Source organism: Copadichromis virginalis, linkage group LG4 (genome assembly GCF_057382275.1).
Source record: "Copadichromis virginalis isolate Kocher_CV1m ecotype Utaka linkage group LG4, C_Virginalis_male_GT1.1, whole genome shotgun sequence".
Taxonomy (NCBI): Eukaryota; Metazoa; Chordata; class Actinopteri; order Cichliformes; family Cichlidae; genus Copadichromis; species Copadichromis virginalis.
Window position 1 is genome coordinate 3,540,218 of NC_140621.1, and position 22,179 is coordinate 3,562,396.

At 43.1% G+C, this 22,179-nt stretch overlaps 3 protein-coding genes and 1 long non-coding RNA gene across 6 annotated transcripts; 2 read left to right on the top strand and 2 right to left on the bottom strand.

Annotated features, from left to right (window-relative positions):
• The first annotated feature begins 591 nt into the window (after positions 1 to 591).
• eci1 (enoyl-CoA delta isomerase 1) lies at positions 592 to 6,005 on the top strand. Its single transcript, XM_085453141.1, has 7 exons — positions 592 to 713; positions 1,217 to 1,339; positions 2,587 to 2,714; positions 2,872 to 3,018; positions 3,145 to 3,266; positions 3,616 to 3,794; positions 5,446 to 6,005. Exons 1-7 carry the CDS (start codon positions 665 to 667, stop codon positions 5,610 to 5,612), a joined length of 915 nt encoding a protein of 304 aa, XP_085309267.1. The 5' UTR covers positions 592 to 664; the 3' UTR covers positions 5,613 to 6,005.
• Positions 6,006 to 8,481: 2,476 nt separating this feature from the next.
• Positions 8,482 to 12,406, bottom strand: dnase1 (deoxyribonuclease I). Of its 2 annotated transcripts, none has more exons than XM_085455363.1 (9): positions 12,268 to 12,406; positions 11,449 to 11,587; positions 10,964 to 11,052; positions 10,787 to 10,888; positions 9,863 to 9,978; positions 9,566 to 9,678; positions 9,326 to 9,480; positions 9,157 to 9,250; positions 8,482 to 8,675 (listed from the first exon to the last, which is right to left on the bottom strand). In XM_085455363.1, exons 2-9 carry the CDS (start codon positions 11,584 to 11,586, stop codon positions 8,625 to 8,627), a joined length of 858 nt encoding a protein of 285 aa, XP_085311489.1. In that variant the 5' UTR covers position 11,587; positions 12,268 to 12,406; the 3' UTR covers positions 8,482 to 8,624. The 2 variants fall into 2 exon arrangements, with proteins under 2 accessions (XP_085311489.1, XP_085311490.1); XM_085455364.1 differs by having other exon boundaries at positions 10,787 to 10,867; positions 12,268 to 12,374.
• A 1,662-nt stretch (positions 12,407 to 14,068) lies between these two features.
• Positions 14,069 to 21,063, top strand: LOC146710584 (uncharacterized). The gene is made up of 2 exons (XR_014919974.1): positions 14,069 to 14,138; positions 20,504 to 21,063. It is a non-coding gene; the product is annotated as an uncharacterized LOC146710584 (long non-coding RNA).
• LOC146710585 (uncharacterized) lies at positions 14,668 to 17,996 on the bottom strand. Of its 2 annotated transcripts, XM_085453156.1 has the most exons (3): positions 17,799 to 17,996; positions 16,723 to 16,800; positions 14,668 to 15,819 (listed from the first exon to the last, which is right to left on the bottom strand). In XM_085453156.1, the coding sequence occupies exons 2-3, from the start codon at positions 16,738 to 16,740 to the stop codon at positions 15,010 to 15,012; spliced, it is 828 nt and encodes a 275-aa protein (XP_085309282.1). In that variant the 5' UTR covers positions 16,741 to 16,800; positions 17,799 to 17,996; the 3' UTR covers positions 14,668 to 15,009. The 2 variants fall into 2 exon arrangements, with proteins under 2 accessions (XP_085309282.1, XP_085309283.1); XM_085453157.1 differs by lacking the exon at positions 17,799 to 17,996 and having other exon boundaries at positions 16,723 to 16,988.
• Positions 21,064 to 22,179: the final 1,116 nt, after the last annotated feature.

The window sequence follows — 22,179 nt, forward strand, 5'->3', positions numbered from 1 at the left end:
AGCAGATGAACAGCATCTGGAAGTCATGTCCTCAAGAAACAGGAATAAACCAGCAAATAGTAAAGCACAGTTCTGTGCATTTGAACCTGTGGTGTTGTGCATTCATGTCAAAACTGATGGGATTATGAATTCAGAAAAGTACTATCAGAGTTTAATCCACCATGCAATACCATCTGAAAAGTGTCTGATTGGTTAAGCCTTAATTTTTTTCATCAGGGCAATGATCCCAAACACACTGCCAATGCAGAAAAAAAGACCTGGATAGAGGAACTATTCCTGAAGAAACAACAAGAAAGCTGCCTAAGAGAGTTCAGGCTGTGTTGGAGGATAAAGGGCCTCACACCAAATATTAACTAACTAAATTGCGCAAACTCGGTTTTTGCCTCATATACTGTATTTGCATGTTTGCTTAAATGGCTGCACTTATTTTATATTTTTCTTACAAAACATGAAGAGATGACTGGTGGCTCAAGAAACAAAAAAAAACTAAATAAATTACTGAGGAGGAGATTCTTTGGCAGGATTGAAAATCATGAAGCCAGCCAACCAGAAGGTGGCGCTATTCCGTCACAACACAGTCAAACTAAAAGCCTGTTTCTAAAAGACCCGGTGAAGAAGACCAGACGCTAAAGACGAGAACGGGAGGACGTGACTGTCTGAGCGAATGAAAATGGCTTTGAGGGCATGTTTGAGGACCAAGCCGGGTTTAACAGGTAGGTTTGGGAGTTTCGGGGGGAGAAAGTCCGAGTTTGTGCGTCTCTATTTCCTCAAAACACACCGAGCTCCTGCTGCCGACGGTGCGCTACAGAAACTGGAGCAAAGGTCGCAGCGCTTGTCTCTTTATGTCGGTGTGTGCAACTCCACTCACCCACAACACGGGAGCTGAGAGCGAATACGAGGCTGAACGTGTAAAGAAGCGTGTGTTTGTTATGTGCTGCATGCCAGCTGTTAGCTTTAGCTGTCTGTCACAGAGGCTCCGGAAACAAAAGCTCATGAGAAACTGTTTTTCTGTTCATTAGCGAAAGAAAAAAATGTTTTCGTGCATCATTTCAACTTGGATCTCTTCAAACTATTAACACGACTGCACATTGATACGTATTATATCAAGTTCTATAATAAGTATGCTACATGGCTGTTTCCTGTCTTTTGAATGTGTGTGTTGCTGCTTTGTGACCGATGACTTTGAACTGAGCCAGTGTGCTGTGTTCCTGTGCAGGTCTTCTGTCCCAGCTCTCCTGCAGCGGTCATGCTGCTGCTCGCAGGGCTCCTGCGCTTGTTGCTCAGCGGAGCAGCAGCTCCACCTCACAGAAGATCAAAGTGGATTTTGACCAGAGCTCAGGTGAGCATTTTGCTAATACGACTGTGCAGGTGAAAGGATGCTTTGTAAATGAGACATGAAGTACAACTGTGAGTGAGTTGTTCTAAATATGTAGGGGAAGGTCATGTAAATACAGATGTGTGGAAAATTCAGCTGGCTCTGCCTGTAAGTCTCTTGTCCCACAGACATTAACTCCCCCTGTTTAACTCCAGCTGGCACATGAGGCAGTTCTCCAGCTGTAGCATGTTCAACTCGGAGCTGAGCGAGCACCACGATCACCACGATCACCAGGGGGAGTTGGAGTCCGTCTGCTGGACTAGAAGAAGCCAAATTACATCAAGGGCAGCCACAACAGAAATACCTGTGACTCACCAAAGCTGCATTGTAATGAAATTAAATAAAAGTTATTGTCCAGCATAAAAGGAGCATTTTTAAAAGCTGAGGCGCGTAGCAAGCTTAGAGCAGCGTGATGGATAATGCAAACCCAGCAAAAAAGCAACTGTGTGAATATTTAAAACAACAGTTGATGCTCAAGGCTATTAACCAACCCAGGGAGGTGTAATACACTTCGATAAAATCTTCTTCTCCATCAGAAAAACAATGTTAGTATATTTATTATGCTATAATAAATATCATCTTATATATTACTCGCCTCCCAGTCTGACTGCGAGGAGACAGAGGGGGGAGGGGCAAAAAAACCTGGCAAATCAAATATGTGGATCTGGTGCTGCGATGACTGACTGAGCCCATAAAGTCATCAGGAAAGTGTTTACTGAGGCTAGGAGCTTCTCCCACACTTTTATAGGGCTGTGTCATTGATATTGATGTCCGCAGTGCCGTGTAGAGTGAAATCCAATAACGTGGGCGATTAAAGTAGAAAAGAATTTATCAGCGTGGTGGCCCCCAAAGCCCCTCCTCTCACCACATCCAGAGCAGAGCCAACCCTCTGGGAGACCGCTGAGGTGAGTTTCTCACATCACTGTCAGTCCAATTAAAGTGTTAAAGCACCTTAGCGGGTGGATACACCCGTATGAATCAATATCCTCTCACCCCATTGACTTAATTAGTCGGATGCAAAGTGCAGCAGGCCGGCGATCGCTCAGGTTGTTTGTCTTTCCTCTCAGGGATCACTAATTTGAGTTTAATCCAGTGTGACCTCAGCTGCCATCATCAGCAGACACAAAGCATGCAAAATCTCCATCGCAGGTTTCCTGGCGCAGCAATCACTGCAGCATTCAAGTGAATGATCATGGCCTCTGTCTCTGCAGGTGTGGCAGTGATGCACATGCAGAGTCCTCCTGTCAACAGTCTTAGTTTAGAGTTTCTCACTGATGTCTGCATTGCTCTTGAGAAGCTGGAGATGGACAAGAGCTGCAGAGGCCTCGTCGTCACCTCGGTACAGTTAAAGCAGCTTTGTGCAGATGGACTAACATCTGCGTTACAGTGAAGTCTTTCATGTTTACAGTTCCACAGCTGAAGTTTGAACATGCTAAGTATAATGACAGTTTATCCAGCGGGTTTAGCTTCTGGATGTGTTTTACCCTGAAATCCAGAGCCAGCCCAAGGTGTTCTCAGCCGGGCTGGACATCTTGGACATGTATGGGAAGAGTCCAGAGCACTGTGCGGAGTTCTGGAAAGCTGTGCAAGAGATGTGGCTCAAGTTCTATGGCTCCAACATGATCACTATAGCAGCAGTCAATGTACGTATAGAACAACGCAGCACCTACCTCCACACTGTCTGCACCTCACACAAGGACAGAGTGGTGCATTCTGGGGGGCAAACACACTGAAATAAGCTTGCGGGCTTCTCGTTACTCGTCACCCAGGGCTCCAGTCCTGCAGGAGGCTGCCTGCTGTCGATGACATGTGACTACAGAATAATGGCGGATAACCCTCGTTACAGCATCGGTCTCAATGAGACCAAGCTCGGCATTGTAGCACCTTTTTGGTAAGAAATTACACCAACACTAATTACAATAATAATTGATAGTACCAGCAGCAAGGTAGAAACACAGTTTACATGCATTAGTCTCATTTAAGCTCAGTGAATGCGAGAGGTTTGCAGTTAGCTTCTTCTTGCATGGTTCTCCTGCGCTGTAACGCCGCTGCTCATGTTGTGGAGATAAAAACAAAGAACTCATTTCAGTCTCACTGCGGTTCATCTTTTTGAATCGGGGTTTGTATAATTTTGTGCCAAAGCACCTAAAACCAATACAACTTCTCAGTTTAAAAACTGTTTTATTAACATTTCACACCCATCTTTGTTTTGTCTTGTCACTGTAAAACTGCTCCTGCAGGTTTAAGGACACTATGGTAAACACAGTCGGACATCGGGCCACAGAGATGGCCCTACAGTTGGGGCTGCTCTACAGCCCTGCAGAGGCCTTGAAGATAGGATTGGTGGACCAGCTGGTGCATGAAGACCAGGTCCTCACTACAGCCACAGAGACCATGACCAAGTGGTTGGCTATTCCAGGTATACTAAACATCAGTTATACTTGTCATTTTTTCCACCTGTGGTGCTGCAACTTGGTCTGCACAATATGTTCATGTGTATGTCAGGTTATTGCTGCCAAAAAGATTCACCTGAGTCAAGATTTCTAATCTTGTTTCTATTCAAGATAAAGTAAAAAGTCTGACAGCTCTTTGGTCATTTGACCACATTTTGAAGTCAAGGTAAAAATGTCTCCGTCTGTCCTCTTCGCTGCTGTGCTGCTCATATGTGTCATAATCAACACAGGAGAACCTAGAACAAAGTTTAATCTGTCGTCCTATTATCTCAATGCTGCTGTGGGTTTTTTTCAGTCAAACAGATGTTAGATGGAAATGTGTGATCCCCTCTGTAAAATCAGACGTTTTGGCACGTTGAGGTTTTGGAGTATTCAGGTGGTTAATTCCACGGTCTTCACAAGGTCGAACTACAACACTCTACAACAAACAAAACGAGCTACATGTCTGAGACTACAGGCTCAGTTAGCATGTTAGCACTTGTCAACATTTCAAGACCAGACAAGCATGACTCATTTGACACCAAAGCGGAAACGTTTGAACATAATGTTGCATGGTGCAGTCAGTGAGTCGATCATAAGCACGTCATGCATCTATCCAATATCGAAAGCTTTGCCCAAATTGTGCCACGATCCCTTCACAGCAGCCAACCTACAACAGACGTGCTGGAAATGAAAAGAATCGAGGTTTTGCAGTGGCCCCGTCAAAGTCCAGACGTCAGCTGGATTGAAATGCTGCGACCTTATGAAAGAATTCTCCCCAAACCTCAATGAGCTGGAGTCGCACTATAAAGACAAACGGGCCAAAACTCCTCCGACGATGTGAGACTGAAAGTCGTGCAGTCAATAACGACTTTATTGCTGTTCAAGGTAGTTCTGCAGTCTACTGCATCATGGGGAGTAAAACCAGGGTTCCTGCACACTATCAAAGACAAGGAAATGATGTTTTATTTAAAGTAGATTTATTTGTGTAGCTCAGGTGGTGGAGCAGGTCATCCACTGATCGGAAGGTTGGTGGCTCGACTCCTGGCTTCCCCTGGTCTATGTGTCAAATATCCTTGGGCAAGATACTAACCCCAAATTGCTCTGAATGTGTGTGAACATTAGCTATGAAGCACTTAGAAAGATGTGCTTGTGCGAATGGGTGATTGCACAAGTTGTGTAAAGTGCTTTGAGCGCTCAGATGAGTAGAAACGCGCTACATAAGAACCAGTCCATTTACCATTTGGGTAATAAAATTGCAGGTAACATTTCCAAGGCAGGTAGGGAAAAAATGAGCTGCTATCAGTGTATGTTTGTTTTAAGGTGAGGTGGCACGAACCCGCATGTAGGGAGATGTAACCTCGTACCTCAGAAGTGTCGATATGGGTGTATTTCCATCTGTACAGCAGTATTTAGTACATCCTGGTACTTGGCAGGATGTGCAGGAGGCAGAGAAAGAGCATAAGCTTTCAGCACCTGTTAGAAATGTCACTTTCCCACATAAGAAATAAAAGGTGCTCCACAATAGTGCTGCAATTGAATATATTTTGCAATGAATTGAAGCCCATGTCAGTATTCATAGAAGAAATTGTATATGAATGCACAGCTTCCTTACATGTGCATTTGTTTCATTTGCAGATCACGCCAGACAGCTCACAAAGTCCATGATGAGGAAGCCAACCATAGACAAGCTGGCGGCTAACAGAGAGGCTGATGTCAATAACTTTGTCAAGTTCATCACCAAGGACTCTATTCAGAAGTCCCTGGGGATGTATCTGGAGATGCTTAAGAGAAGAAAGGCTTAGAGAGGGGAAACATGTTTGCACACTTTGTAGCACCAGCTACAGATGTGATCTGACATCAGGCAGTGAGCAGTCTACATGTTTGGGGGATAAAACCCAGCATTTACCCCTCAAGGTGTTAATAAAAACACTCGAGGTTAGGGTGTGACTTTTTGTTTTGGTTTGAAGAGCCGTACACTCGGGCAACCTGCCGAGCCTTCTCCATCACTCAGCATTACCTGCGGTATGCTTACGCGAGCAAACTGCTAATTGTTGCAAAAGAGTCTCACATATGAAGAACTAACAGCAAATCTGACCTTTAGTGCATCTAAATGTGGCAAAGCCTTTGTCATCTCTAACAAATGTTTGGTTTTTACTGTGAAATATCCAAATAAATGTCTGGATTCATACATTAAATGGATTAAAGCGTGTGGTTCTCATTCATTATCTCTGTAACTCAGACGTCTCTACATTCAAATGACAGTGGAGAATGTTAAAAATTCAGCGGACAACCAAATCAAAATGAATCTTGCATTCTTATAACAAGGAGCATTTTTCATTCTTTGTATGTTTGTGTTTTGGACAATTGAATCAATATACGACACTTCAAAAGGACCTGAGTGTCAGCGCAACACAATCGGCTAAACTTCAGGTGTGCAGTGTCTCCACACTTTTCACTGTCACGTCCTGTGTGTGACAGACATGAATGACCTCTGCTGTGGTGCTCCCTGTTTTCTTTGAGCACTACATTTACACATTTAAGAGTATTACCCTCAAATGTGTTTGGATTTGTCAATGTGTGAGTCGTCTACTAAGCCTAAAGCTACAAGTCACTAATGTGACTCCTGGAAAAGTAAATGTTCTTTCATGTAAAGAGATGAAATCAGCACGTGTATTCACTTTAATATTACATCCTCGGGGGGGAGGCTAAGTATTTTGCAGCAGCTTGGTATTGAACTGCAAACCTTCCAATTAGTAGAACTGAACTACAGCAACCCCAACTCAACTGTTCAGCCAGGACAAGCAGTGCTTGTCTAGTCAGTTATACCAAAGCATAAGTGATGTGCTTCTACATCACTGCCATCTTGAGGCTGCAGTCAGCTATCGTCTCTCCAAGCACACTTCTCTTGGACGCTATTAGAAACTCTAGTGTCTCTATTTCCCAGGCGTCTTTAGCTTTTTGTATGCAGACAACCTGATTTTCCATTTCAGTGTTTAAAAATCACAGGTTAACATATGTGGTGAACACATTTCAGCTTTACAGGAGTAACTGAAGATGACTGAAAATAATCTTTAATGAATACATTGTTTCTTCTTTTGTGTAGGGGAGACCGGGGATAGTTGTAACGTGGGTCAGTTGTAACACTTCCAGTTTCTCCAATCAGGGCTAAGTTTCAAATGATGTGACTCATCCTGTGCATGCCCAACTCAGTTCTGCTATCACATGTGAAAAATCAGCACATTTTGTCAAACACAGACAATTTAACATGAAAAAAAGTCATTTGTATGCCAAAAAGTAAGTTTTTCTACTTTATTTCAATTTCTAATAGCATTATCTGCTTTGCAGTTAAACTCATCAAACTTAAATTGTGTTATTTGTATGTCTATGGGGATATATTCTGTGTAGGTCTTTAGTGCTAATGTTTTAGCTGTTGGCTGTAATGTTAGCTAGTTCATGGCTATAGGAGTCTGGGTCAGTTGTAACAGCTACAGTCGGGGTCAGTTGTAACAATAATGCAGATGTTACAACTTACCACACTATTACTTTAACTTATATTAAACAAGTTGGGGCAACGACATCAGCAGAGAGAGGTTCACTGGTCACCTTTGTATATGTGGTTAATGCCATTGGCAACACAATTCCTCCACTGTTTGTGTTCCCACACATACATTATGCAGACCACTGTGTCAGAGATGGACCAGTAGGAAGTACTGGTAGTGGAAATAAATCAGGATGGGTGCAAGAAACAGATTTCCTCATCTTTCTGAAGCACTTTGCAAACCACACCAAGGTAAGCCATGATAAAAAGTAATGGAATTGCGATGCTGGTGCACAGCTACATTTTTTCAGCTTCATTGTTATGTTCAAAGTTGGTGCAAGAGTTGTAGGTTATAATGCCCACTGAGCCAATGAGGCCAAACTCAAGGAAGACCAACCAAAATTAATGAAATATTCAGTTGCAGAAAATTCCATAATTTGTCTTTTTTGGGGGGTTGGAATATGTTCAAAAGCTAGATTTCTGCATTCTGTCACACACACACACACACACACACACAGCTACATAAATGGCTCTAAGTGCATTCATGTGTTGAATAAAAAAGATTACATGTTAATATTTTGTTAGTACTCTTATTTCATTGTGTTACATTTCACCCCAGGATATGTTACAACTAACCCAGACTATGGGGTTAATTGTAACATTTCACTCTTCGTGTTTGAGACCATACCATGCAATGGGTAATTGTGCTGCAGAGAAAATAGCTGCACTATTTAATAGCAGAGACATGTAAATACTTTGCATTACATTTTGAATCCACTACCTTAAAAGAGCTCCAATTTACAGACAGAAATGTCAAAGATGTGACAACTATCCCCGGTCTCCCCTACAGATGTATTACTCTACCGCTCTTTTATGTTTTTTCAACATTTTTGGCTCAGTTTTGCAGGTTAGTGTTTTGCTGTGTGTTTGAGCTGTTTTGGGAAATTAATTAAAAAACTTTAAACTCTGAAGACATTTAAGCAGACAAAGGAAGTGAAATAAAATACAAACGCGTTATTAAAGGTTTCCAAATCAACAAAGGGTCTCAGTAAATGTTCAGACTTGTTCCAGACAAATGTGCTCCACTGCAACAAGAAGCCGAATTCTTTACAACACACAAGTTTTCAGTGAAATTCTTTTAGTGGCTTTATTGTGCATTTGCATTTCATGAAGCTGTGGCTGACAGTAGTCCCCAACTGAATGATCATTGTGCTGGCTGCAGATTGAGCACGATGTGTGGAAAGCTTGTGGAAGTCACGGTTCAAGCAACGTGAGCCTAACCGCTCAGCTTCACCTCCACGGGGAAGTGGTCGCTGACAGCCAACGCCTGAGAGACAGAGAAACCGTTCTTTTAGTGGCTCACAGTTTGTGCTGCAGACGGCTTCAGTTTCCACAGGTTTCTTTCCAGTGCTGAAAAACTCAACGTGCCTGCATGGTAATGCCATCACTACAGTATACACTGCATTATGATTTTGTTTGCATCTCTGTGGTCGTTACTACAGCCACTGCTTTACAAAGTTGCTCGATTTTCTGTAGCTCAAAGCTGATATTAAAAAAGCAAAAGTGCTTTAAAACTGCATGATTTCTGATGGGGCGACTGCTTTGCCCTTTGTGTAGAATGCCTCTCTTCTGATTGGAGCTCAGTAAACATTTTGCTGACGAGTCTATGGTCTCAGTTGCAGTGAATACAGCATTATGTTAACTTTTTATATTGACGTTTCCATTAGTGTCAGCGGGGAATGAGGCAGGTTGTGCTTTTTAGTTCAAATGAATTCTTACAGAGATAAGGATTGAAATTCATCTGTTACCAGATCTTGTTTGAGATTCAGGTCCGTCATGTAGTTATACACCTTCGCACTATCTTTCACCACTCCTCTCATCATGTCCGCAGTGACCACAATCCTGCAAACACAGAAAGATGATTAGAGTTTAGAGTTTGCGTGCACACATCAGAACGACCTGCCACAATCTGTCTACCTGTCGTAAGGGCAGACAGTTTGCGACACGGTAGTGTCGGCCGCATCAGTGATCAGCCAATGGAAAGTCTTGTCAGTGAAGATGCGGATCTGCTGCCAGTCAGACCCGGACACATAACTACAGCCTGCGTTGAAGTCACCCAGCAGCACGATGTCCTGCAGGGAGAGTAGTGTGAGTCGCATTTACCGAATGTGTGTTTTTCCACCAAATAAATGATTTTTACTTGTAGGCTGTAAATACATCATTGTTCCAGCGAGCGCGGACATCTGCCACCACGTCATAGAGAGCATTTAGCTCCCGAACAGCTGATTCTGGGGAGGTGTGCTGAGGGATCAGAGTAAAGTCTCTCACAGCTACAGAAGAGAAGGGAACGAAGGAGTGTTGACAGTGACGGAGGCGCTTACACCGCATGAGAATGATAAAGGACTAGTGACTAACATGTCCCAGGAACTACCACACACAAATGTTTGAATGAGGATCCACATCATTATCAGTGTGATGCAGAAACAGCTGTATAACTCGAGCCACAGCACCTACCAGTGTGTTTGGAGGAGAACATTACGACAAACGGCTCCCTGCTAAAGGCGTCTTGTCCAGTTTCCTCCGGGCCGTCGTCATAGGTGTAGCTTTTTGCCACCGATACCAGCGCCTCCCTGTGGAGAAAATCACCACCTTTTCATTTGCTGCCAGTGTGTACTTCATTTCTAAACATGTCCAGTTGCTTCTCGGGACAAATTTATTGTAGTTCTGCTTTTCCCCTTTTTTTAAATCACTTCTTCTGAATTCTGAGTGTGTATAAGATGTATGTTTATGCCAGAAAAAAGACGGAGGATTTGCCATTACATTACTTCAAACATGCCTCAAACACTACAAACATGCTGGAAATATAAATTTTTAATCAAGTTGTTTTGAATGGTTATTTGAGAAACTTATGGGAGGTTCTTTAACCCTCTGAGGTCTAAGTGATGATGATGATCCAACACCAATCCTGACTTTAACCCCGGGCAACGTGAACAAGTCATTTTTATTTTTGTTAAATTGTTTGGCTTTAAGAAACAAAGAAAACAATCAAACTATTCACATTCTGCCATGAAAAAGACTTTTTCCCTTTCTACAAAATACATATTTAGAGCAAGAACTAAAAATGCTTTTTACACGGCATCACTGCAACGAACCATGTTTTGTTGCAAACAGCCGCCCCTCCCTGAGCCTGACTCTGCCGGAGGTTTCTTCCTGTCAAAAGGGAGTTTTTCCTTCCCACTGTTGCCAAAGTGCTGCTCATAGGGGTCATTTGATTGTTGGGTTTTTCTCTGTATGTGTTATTGTAGGGTCTACCTGACAGTATAAAGCGCCTTGAGGCGACTCTTGTTGTGATTTGGCGCTGTGTAAATAAAATTGAACTGAATAAATATCATTTCACTGTGTGTAGAGTAGAGACTTATTTTTTTCATCGTGGTGCACCTGTAAAGGAAGAGATATCGCTCTTTATAGGTGCTCGCACCGAGAGGCTCGCTGACGATGTATTTGTACTGAGGAGAATCTCTGGGGGGAAACAAACACACACTTTTATGTTTCCATACGTTTGCATTTCATGCTCAGTGTTACTCTGAATGTTCCATGTTCGGTGTGTGGACTCACTTGTTGACGTACTCCATGAGTTTTTGGGTTGCTGAGAGATCACTGTCTCTGACCTCTTGGATCAGAATGACGTCATAGCGTTGGACAATCTGCAAAACACACATAAAAAATGAAAATGAATCAGCTGATTGTCCATCTTGCAACATCACGTTTGTTTATATTTTACCTTGCACGAAAAAATTCATGTGTTAAGCTTTAGATTGTAAAGGCAACGCTACAGCTGTTGCACATCCAGTTATTTCATTGATCATTCCTTAAGCATAGAGGTGGGAATATTCTGGGAATATTCAGGTTTACTTCTGCAACAGGCCAAATCATCCAAAGCATTTCTCAAAATTCAGTTCAAACTATTTCAAAACGCACACACAAGATAACACTTCTGGATTGGTTTTGAAAGCACTCTGACCCAAATTGCATTACAAATGGGTGGATGTAAACATTTTGTACAAACTGTCATATCTACCAAAGAGGGAAAAGTCCCAGACCTTGGTAATGATGTTCATCAGAGTGGTGTTGGAGGCTTTGGTGTCTCCGAAGGATTTGATGTTAAAGGCTCCCAGCAGCAGCGAGTTAGAGAGATGCAGCAAGGTCAGAAAAAGCCCCAAAGTGCCCACCAAATGCATCCTACACCAAACAGGTCACATGTTAAAAATGACTTAGAAATCACATGAAACACTGACGCTTACAAATGATTTCATATTTATTTTACACGTATGTAAGCTAATGACTTCCCAGGTTATCAGGTTAATAATTTTCAGGTCCTGTGCATTAAAAACCGATTTGCAGGCTGAAGTAAGGCCTTTCCTTTCACTCCATATTTCTCTGTCATAAAGTCCAGTTTAACATGGAGTTTAGTCCAAAACAAAGCGGCTCATGTTCCACCATCTGCTGAGAGCTCATGACATGAGAGTGAGAGACCAAACACCTGCTCCTCTGGATGTATTTTTGGCAGTTTATCTAACATGCTATTTAGCGCGTCGCTATTTGCAGCATGTTGCAAGGCTTGGTAAAATATTATCCTTTTAGGACAATATATTACTCTGTTGCCCTGGTTACACCGTCCTGGAGCTGTTGTGGAAGACCAAAGGTTGCCAAATATGGAAACAGAGAGCTGCATTTATACTGTGATGGTTTGCATGTGCTGCTGAAATGTGTTTGTAAACGCACAATTACTGCAGGAAAAATGCACAAAAGTTACTGTAATGCTGCTGTAGCCTGAAACATCCACTCTAAACAAGAAACTGGCTCACAGTATTGCACCGAATACAGCTCAGATGTTTTTGTAGCGAGTGAGAGGTCCATACCTGCTCCTGTATGTCTGCACGGTGGAGACGCCTGAACTCGTGAATCTTCTGAAAGCTCCTGAAAAGCTTCTGAGCAGAATGGCGACCAGTGTCTCTTTTGAGGTTTTTATCTACCTGCAGGCGCATGTGACTGCAGGGTGCTGGGGAGGAGTACAGAGAAAAGGTGTGTTGTGGATGGGGTACAGATTTCAGGCTTTCAGGTTCTCACATCCCAAGATTGCAGTGCAACAAGGATAACGTTGCAACCTCAAATTCTTTTCTGCTCGTCATACAATAAAAACACTTCAGCATTGTTTTAACTTGCTGTTGTCCTGTTTGGCATTTGTGTGAAGTTCTGTCACACTTCACAAATGAACTCAGAATGAGTGTCGCAGTGTTGGGATGACCTTAAACTTTGGCAAAATCCTTACGGAAACTGAAGAAATTCCTTCAAGCAGTTTGAAAGATGCCTTGTTCATGAGAGCAGGGACAGACAAAACATAATATCTACTCTAGGTCTGCTCCAGCAGAGACACGTAACAGTCATTAGCAATAACAACAGTAATATTGCTACAGCCTTGTTAAACTATCATCTGTCCCAGTGTTATATCTTGAAATCAGACCTTCAAAAACCTTGTATGCCACCGTCTCCACCTTATTGGTCAGAAAGTTTTTCTTCCCAGTTGTAGCTGAACAAACAGAACCCATTCACTTACAATGCATTCAAGCTTGACAACACAATAATACACTTTAGTGAAGTTTCATAAAAGTGCTCATACTTACAGCATGTTACAGTTGTCATGTTACTGATGAGGGTTAAGCTCTATGTTTTTAACATTGTAATCAGATCTGCCAGGTCGGTGCTTAGACATATACCGGTGTCCACTACACCCAGCCTCCTGACTCTTTCTTTACTGCCAGCTGTCGAGAATCTGATGCCTCAGCAAATACTGAATAAATTTCGGTGCCACCGCTGCTGTCCACATTCATGCTCCCGTCAGGGTAAACCATAGTTTCCCAAACTTTCCATGTATTTTAAACTTGAGAATCCAAGTGAAGCCAAGATGTTTGCTGACTATTAGTCTTGTTTATGAAGTAGACAAACGAATTTTGTGTAGAAAGGATGAGGGCTCAGTGTGCGCGTGAGGAAAGCTTGCACGAGAGGAAATCTCCACTGGGACATGGAAAACTACCACATACTGACCTAAAGAGCAACGAGTACAGAGGGAGAAACAGCAGGAAGTGCAGCTTAACCACAGATTTGTAGCCACTCTTGCAGTTTAAACCAAATACCAACAGAGAGTTGCACTAGGGCCAAAGTAGCAGGATCATTTTCTGTATTTGACTTTTGGTTATATGCACATGTGACCTGTTGGGGGGTGCAGATGTGCAGTATCTGCACCTTATATTTTTCTCTAACATCCATAAACATGCACACTCTGGTAAAACTAATTAAAGTTAAATACTTCTTTGTAAGATGTTTAATAAAGAATGATAAAATGGAAAAGTGCCATGTGTGTAGCTAAAAATAAGCCCCAGAGCGAACGGCAAGGCTGCAGTCTGGGAACCGGCGGGGCGGTCACCGCTGGGATGTGCTTATCAGAGTGTGGAAAGTTGTGGACTTTAAAGTGTTGAACTTTGATGGATAACCAGTTGTGTCTCAGATCAAACGTGCAGAATAAAATCTTTGCCATAACTGTTGGCATGAGAGTGATGCTCATTATCCCTTCTGGCAACATTTTGAATAGCACCATCTGGTCAAGCAAGGCCATGTGACACACAGAGCTCGTGATACTGGTTTTGGGCGGCAGTGATACGGACACTACTGGACTGAAACTGGTTTGAGAGTCTGCTAAAACGACAGCATGTAAGGACACAATGACTGTGTTTTAGTAAGTGTTTACCTGTTTTACTAAATGTACTTAAGAACTGCTGAGACCGTTTATAAACCTGTGTTTAAATTTCAAGAAAAGAATGATGCATTTGCATTTCTGTATTAATAGTTGGAACCGAGGAGGAAATATGAATATGAATGCAGCTGCATCGTTTTTTGCATTCATGATGTCGTTTTATTCAAATCAGTTTGTGTTAAATGCCCCAGACAACAAATCTGTTGTCGGTTTAATTTCAGAAAGGATGGCGCCACATCATGTGATCATTACAGCATATGTACAGATCTAAATGCATTTCATGTCCTATTATAGTTTTATTCACTTCAGATTAGCATCAAAGTTGTAGCCGCGTCTTTGCCCATTATGAGCCATAAAGTTGGACACTGTTGGAGACTGTTCTGCTGGTGATAAATGAAACGAGACGATCGTTTAAAAGGATTTTATTTTGAAATCTAACACCCATGTAGAGCTAACATTGATCGTAATAACATCGTAATAACATCGTAATAACATCGTAATAACATCGTAATAACATCGTAATAACATCGTAATAACATCTTTACAGTTTGTGTAAACCCAACAGAAACCATGTTGTCCCAAAACGCTGCGTTTGTGTCCCATATGTAACACCGTGTATTATCCAACTTATTTCACATGGTTTAACTTGAACTTTAAAAACTACAATAAAGTTTTGCTGTATTACCAGTAACAAATCTTTTATATACACATTAGCTTGTTTAAAAAAACTGACTGAATTACCTCTAAACTGGTTCTAGGCTTTGTCACACTGGTCGCACTGGTGCGTGTCCATGGTCAGTAAGCGTAGAGTTGACTTAAGCTCGAGTTTGTGTAAACTGAACTGCTGCACCGATCACGTATCAGCGTCTGTTGGCGTGTTTCTGGGGTCGCTGGCTGGAGGCTTTCCCAGAAAGGTCACATGCGGCGCCAGCTTGTGTGTCGCCAAGCTCGACTTCAAAGCAAAAGCCCTCCCACACTGGTCACACTTGTGTGCTTTAACTCCACTGTGGACCAGTTTATGTCTCTTTAAGTTGCTCTGATGATTAAAAGCCTTTCCGCACTCCTCACATGTGTGGGGTTTTTCTCCGCTGTGGACCATCTCATGGATTTTTAAGTAGCTCATCTGAGCAAAAGCCTTCCCACACTGGCTACATGCGTATGGTTTGACTCCTCTGTGCAGGCGCTGATGAGTTCTCAAGTTGCCCATCAAACTAAATGTCTTTCCGCACTCCTCACATGTGTGGGGTTTTTCTCCGCTGTGGACCATCTCATGGATTTTTAAGTATCTCATCTGAGTAAAAGCCTTCTCACACTGGCTACATGCGTATGGTTTGACTCCTCTGTGTAGGCGCTGATGAGTTCTCAAGTTGCCCATCAAACTAAATGTCTTTCCACACTGGTGGCACATGTGTGGTTTGACGCCGCTGTGGCTGAGGTGATGTGTTTTTAAGTTGCCTTTCCGATTAAAAGTCTTTCCACACTGGTCACAACTGAAGGGCTTTTCCCCACTGTGGATGCGCTGGTGTCTTCTGAGGTGACACGGGGCATGAAACTTCTTGTTACACTGATCACACCTGTAGTGCTCAAGTAAGTTTGCACTTGAGTGAGCATCTTCAGCCAACTGAGAGCACTGAGGTGTTGGGCTCTCTTTGGCGTCTTGTTCCTACAGCAACAAAGACACAGGCAGGGAGTCAGAAGCTTAATAAGTGTTTGAGTTAAATCTTGTTTTGTCGTGCCGGCCTCTCTGCTTCGATAAGAAACATGTTTGCTGGATGATGCCCATAATAGTAACCTGTTGTGTTGTAAATTGTTTGGATGCGTTTTGGAAAAGAAAGACTGTATTATTGCATAAAATACATTTAAACAAGTGCATCGCTGATTGCATCTTGTGGACATCGGTTCTACCAGCTGATTGCCCTGCTCAGTCTTTACGCCCGACCCAACGAGGGAAAATCAAATGCAGAGGGGACAGTGCGACTTCACCCGTGCACTTGCACCTCTTGCACACAGTCCTCATTTACAAAGTGCTCTGCAAATCACCCCGTCCCTGTTACAGTGCAGAGAGCCAAAAATGAACCATTTAGTCCTTGGTGTAAGACCAGGGGTGTCGAACTCCAGGCCTCGAGGGCCGGTGTCCTGCAGGTTTTAGATCTCACCCTGGGTCAGCACACCTGAATCAATTGATTAGTTCGTTACCAGGAGAACTGGAAGTCATTTAACCATTTAAATCAGCTGTGTTGGAAATAAGGAAAGGTCTAAGAGGTTGAAGCCTTCGTCTTTCCATTTACTATTTTCTTTTCTTAACATGCATTTTGTTTCTCATGTTCTGGAAAACTGTAAATAATTACTAAAGGGTGGTAGTTAACAATAATCATAATGATATAATGACAATAAATGATGATCATTCATGAAAGTTGTACTGATAGACTTTTCACGTTTCCTAAAAGCAGCTCGGCCTTGGTTTGCACGGCACTTCCAGATGTGTTTATAAACTACGAACAATTTCACATATAAAAGTCTGTAAAATGTTCGGACTCATGATTTATAAAAACGATGTTTTTCTCACCGTGTGTGAAGAAAACATTTTCTTCTTTCCAAGATGGCCGACTACGTTCCTCCGTCAGACTGCTCGACCCACCAACACCTGCCAGGAAAGAGCTTTATTAGGCTCCGGAGCCGAAATGCACATTAAAGTCACTTTACATCCAGATGACTTAGACCGTCCTAAGATAATAAACTTTTAGCCTGGTCTAGATTAAACTGAGCTGATGGCAAGACGGAGGATCAGAGGACTTGAAGCTTTAAATAATCCCTCAAGGAGACAGGTCTAACCTTTCCTTTGAAATATCTCTGAGGTAGCATGGACAACATACACGTGCAGATGAGAAATGACACCCTGATTCAATCATTCCCTCTCTGTAAACACTTTAACTGGGAAGCCAAGCTAAAGGTTAAATGATCAGCGGCTGTAGGTTTAGCTGTGCTCGTATGCCCGGACAATCCAAATATATAAATAAAGAACTGCACACAAACACAATTACACTACTTGATCTGTTACAATCGAGCGACATTACTTGTCAGCATCTGGAATCATGGAACTCTTTGGTCACGGTGAAGGAACAGTGTGCAGGGCTGTTTTTAAAATGAGGTTTTTCACCAAGCATCCTGATGGGCTCTTCCCAAGAGTTAGTGGACAGATTGGAGGTCATGTTCCCAACAAGCAGCAACTGGTGCCGAGGATGAAAGGAACCATGAATGTGCTCAAAGCTAGATTGCGAAACCGCGATATCAGAAACACATCCTGCATGTGCTGAACTTGCTTTCTAGCAAAGCACCCTGGTTTGCAGTGTCCCAGGTGCAGGCCAGCACTGAGGATTGTTCTCCAGTCACTGTACACACAGTTTAAGGGAGGACAGCAGTTCCTACTTTGAAGGTAAACCTTAAATGATCAGCAGCCATGAGTTTAGTTGTGCTCGTACAAGTTATTGTCTCCAGTGTCTCTGCGGGTCCCTAACACTCCCTCACAAACACACCTGAGCTGGGAACATACCTGAGGGAGAGCAGCAGATGACAGCATGCAGGAGACAACAAACTAATCTAAACATATAAAACAACTCCAACCAACATCAGCTTGGTGGTTACCTTTGGAGGAGCCCAGCCCATGAGCTGTGCTGTGATGACTTATGGTGAACAGGTGTGCCAACAACTAAGAGCCGAGACAGAGCCTCTTAAAGCTGTAGGACAAAAAACAGCACGTCCAGAGCACCTGAAGGCCAGAAGGTGGCAGCAGCAAACGGGTGTCAGGTACAATCTTCAGCTTCCATAGTATCTACAGATCATACACTCCTCCCTTTGCTCAGTGTTTTCACCTTCAGCACATAAAGGTGAACTTCAACCACACCAACAGACTGGAATATGTTCACCCACACAGACCTGGACCAGTACGCCTCATCTGTACTGGATTACATCTCCAAAACCACAGACAGTGTCACCACCTGACAGTGTGCAGGGATAGCTCAGTAGGTAGAGTGGTGGCACCATGATCGGAAGGTCGGTGGTTCGACTCCACTGAACGGCTACCCTGAGGTACCCCTGAGCAAGGTACCGTCCCTACACACTGCTCCCCGGGCGCTGCATTGGTGGCTGCCCACTGCTTCACTGGGTGAATGGGTTAAATGCAGAGGAACTATATCCCTACGGGGACTAACATGCACACTTTACTTTACACCCAGAAACGGATCACCATGTACCCCAACCAGAAGCCTTGGATGAACCAGGATCTTCGTCTCTTCCTGAAGGCCCGCAACACCGCCTTTAGGTCAGGAGATGCACACGCCTACAGCACAGCCAAGGCTAATCTAAAGAAGGGCATCAAAAAAGCCAAACACCATTACAAAAAGAAGGTAGAAGAACACTTCTCCAACTCCAACCCCCGACGCATGTGGCAAGGACTCCAGACCATCACAGACTACAGGACCACCAAACCCTCCCCCGCATCCTCTGATGTCTCCTTCCTCAATGAGCTCAACAACTTTTATGCTCGTTTTGAGCGAGGGAACCCCACAACCACGACCAAAGCAGACCACCAACCTCTGACTCTCTCCCCCACTGATGTAGGAGTGGTGCTGAGCAGGATCAGTGTCCACAAGGCTGCAGGTCCTGATGGCATCCCCGGGCGTGTTCTCAGAGCGTGTTCTGGGGAGCTTGCAGGAGTGCTGACAGACATATTCAACCTGTCCTTGGCCCACGCTGTGGTACCGGCCTGCTTCAACTCCACCTCCACCGTCCCGACACCCAAAAACTCCAACCCATCTAGCCTCAATGACTACCGCCCAGTAGCACTCACCCCCATCATCACTAAGTGCTTAGAGCAGCTGGTCCTAGCACACTTCAAATCCTGTCTCCCCCCCACCCTGGACCCCCACCAATTCGCATACCGCCAGAACAGGAGCACAGAGGATGCAGTCTCCATCGCACTGCACTCTGTCCTCTCACACCTGGACAATGTTACGAGTTCAAATATTGGGGATGGAGACAAGAGGAAAAACCACAATAACAACACTGGTCCGGCCGGGTTGAGTCAAACGATGATTTTAATGATCACACGCGTGGGAGATGGACACCGTACGCAGACAGCATCAGATCTCAAAATGGTGGAGCATTGATCAAACTCTTATAGCCTCTGATGTCTCCACCTTATCATAAAAAGCCTAAACATTCACATGCTTTCTCTCACACGGCGCCTAAGCTACGACCTTGGCTCCCTGTTTATCTGCTCCTGCTGAGATGGGGCAGAAAACTCCAGCATGTTCTGTTCTCTTCTAATCAGACAAATAAGGCGATGACTTTCTGCGAACAGTATTTCTTATAACTCAGCAGTATAATGCATCATAAAACAATATCATTCATCCACAATAAATCAGCAGTCTAATGTAATGCAAACTAATGCAAGAGTTATCACCTTCTTCTAATTCAGGAGAATAATGCAAACTAAAACTACATAATAATTCACAATCTTTAATTAGGGGTCTAACATGGCATAAAATAATATTATAATCTCACAACAACAACAACACCTAACCCAGAATGCTGTTTATAGACTTCAGTTCAGCATTCAATACAATCCACCCCTCACAACTCATCAGGACACTGACAGACCTGGGCATCAGTTCCCTCATCTGCAAATGGTTACTGGACTTCCTGACCAACCGCCCCCAACATGTCCGGCTGGATAACCGCTGCTCATCTACCATCACAATGAACACCGGTGTACCACAAGGCTGTGTGATGAGCCCTTTCCTCTACTCCCTCTTCACCCACGACTGCAGACCTGCTGATGGTTCCAACACCATCATTAAGTTTGCAGATGACATCACGGTGATTGGCCTCATCAGTGCTTTGAGCGCTCAGATGAGTAGAAACGCGCTACATAAGACCCAGTCCATTTACCATTTGGGTAATAAAATTGCAGGTAACATTTCCAAGGCAGGTAGGAAAAAAATGAGCTGCTATCAGTGTATGTTTGTTTTAAGGTGAGGTGCCACGAACCCGCATGTAGGGAGATGTAACCTCGTACCTCAGAAGTGTCGATATGGGTGTATTTCCATCTGTACAGCAGTATTTAGTACATCCTGGTACTTGGCAGGATGTGCAGGAGGCAGAGAAAGAGCATAAGCTTTCAGCACCTGTTAGAAATGTCACTTTCCCACATAAGAAATAAAAGGTGCTCCACAATAGTGCTGCAATTGAATATATTTTGCAATGAATTGAAGCCCATGTCAGTATTCATAGAAGAAATTGTATATGAATGCACAGCTTCCTTACATGTGCATTTGTTTCATTTGCAGATCACGCCAGACAGCTCACAAAGTCCATGATGAGGAAGCCAACCATAGACAAGCTGGCGGCTAACAGAGAGGCTGATGTCAATAACTTTGTCAAGTTCATCACCAAGGACTCTATTCAGAAGTCCCTGGGGATGTATCTGGAGATGCTTAAGAGAAGAAAGGCTTAGAGAGGGGAAACATGTTTGCACACTTTGTAGCACCAGCTACAGATGTGATCTGACATCAGGCAGTGAGCAGTCTACATGTTTGGGGGATAAAACCCAGCATTTACCCCTCAAGGTGTTAATAAAAACACTCGAGGTTAGGGTGTGACTTTTTGTTTTGGTTTGAAGAGCCGTACACTCGGGCAACCTGCCGAGCCTTCTCCATCACTCAGCATTACCTGCAGTATGCTTACGCGAGCAAACTGCTAATTGTTGCAAAAGAGTCTCACATATGAAGAACTAACAGCAAATCTGACCTTTAGTGCATCTAAATGTGGCAAAGCCTTTGTCATCTCTAACAAATGTTTGGTTTTTACTGTGAAATATCCAAATAAATGTCTGGATTCATACATTAAATGGATTAAAGCGTGTGGTTCTCATTCATTATCTCTGTAACTCAGACGTCTCTACATTCAAATGACAGTTGAGAATGTTAAAAATTCAGCGGACAACCAAATCAAAATGAATCTTGCATTCTTATAACAAGGAGCATTTTTCATTCTTTGTATGTTTGTGTTTTGGACAATTGAATCAATATACGACACTTCAAAAGGACCTGAGTGTCAGCGCAACACAATCGGCTAAACTTCAGGTGTGCAGTGTCTCCACACTTTTCACTGTCACGTCCTGTGTGTGACAGACATGAATGACCTCTGCTGTGGTGCTCCCTGTTTTCTTTGAGCACTACATTTACACATTTAAGAGTATTACCCTCAAATGTGTTTGGATTTGTCAATGTGTGAGTCGTCTACTAAGCCTAAAGCTACAAGTCACTAATGTGACTCCTGGAAAAGTAAATGTTCTTTCATGTAAAGAGATGAAATCAGCACGTGTATTCACTTTAATATTACATCCTCGGGGGGGAGGCTAAGTATTTTGCAGCAGCTTGGTATTGAACTGCAAACCTTCCAATTAGTAGAACTGAACTACAGCAACCCCAACTCAACTGTTCAGCCAGGACAAGCAGTGCTTGTCTAGTCAGTTATACCAAAGCATAAGTGATGTGCTTCTACATCACTGCCATCTTGAGGCTGCAGTCAGCTATCGTCTCTCCAAGCACACTTCTCTTGGACGCTATTAGAAACTCTAGTGTCTCTATTTCCCAGGCGTCTTTAGCTTTTTGTATGCAGACAACCTGATTTTCCATTTCAGTGTTTAAAAATCACAGGTTAACATATGTGGTGAACACATTTCAGCTTTACAGGAGTAACTGAAGATGACTGAAAATAATCTTTAATGAATACATTGTTTCTTCTTTTGTGTAGGGGAGACCGGGGATAGTTGTAACGTGGGTCAGTTGTAACACTTCCAGTTTCTCCAATCAGGGCTAAGTTTCAAATGATGTGACTCATCCTGTGCATGCCCAACTCAGTTCTGCTATCACATGTGAAAAATCAGCACATTTTGTCAAACACAGACAATTTAACATGAAAAAAAGTAATTTGTATGCCAAAAAGTAAGTTTTTCTACTTT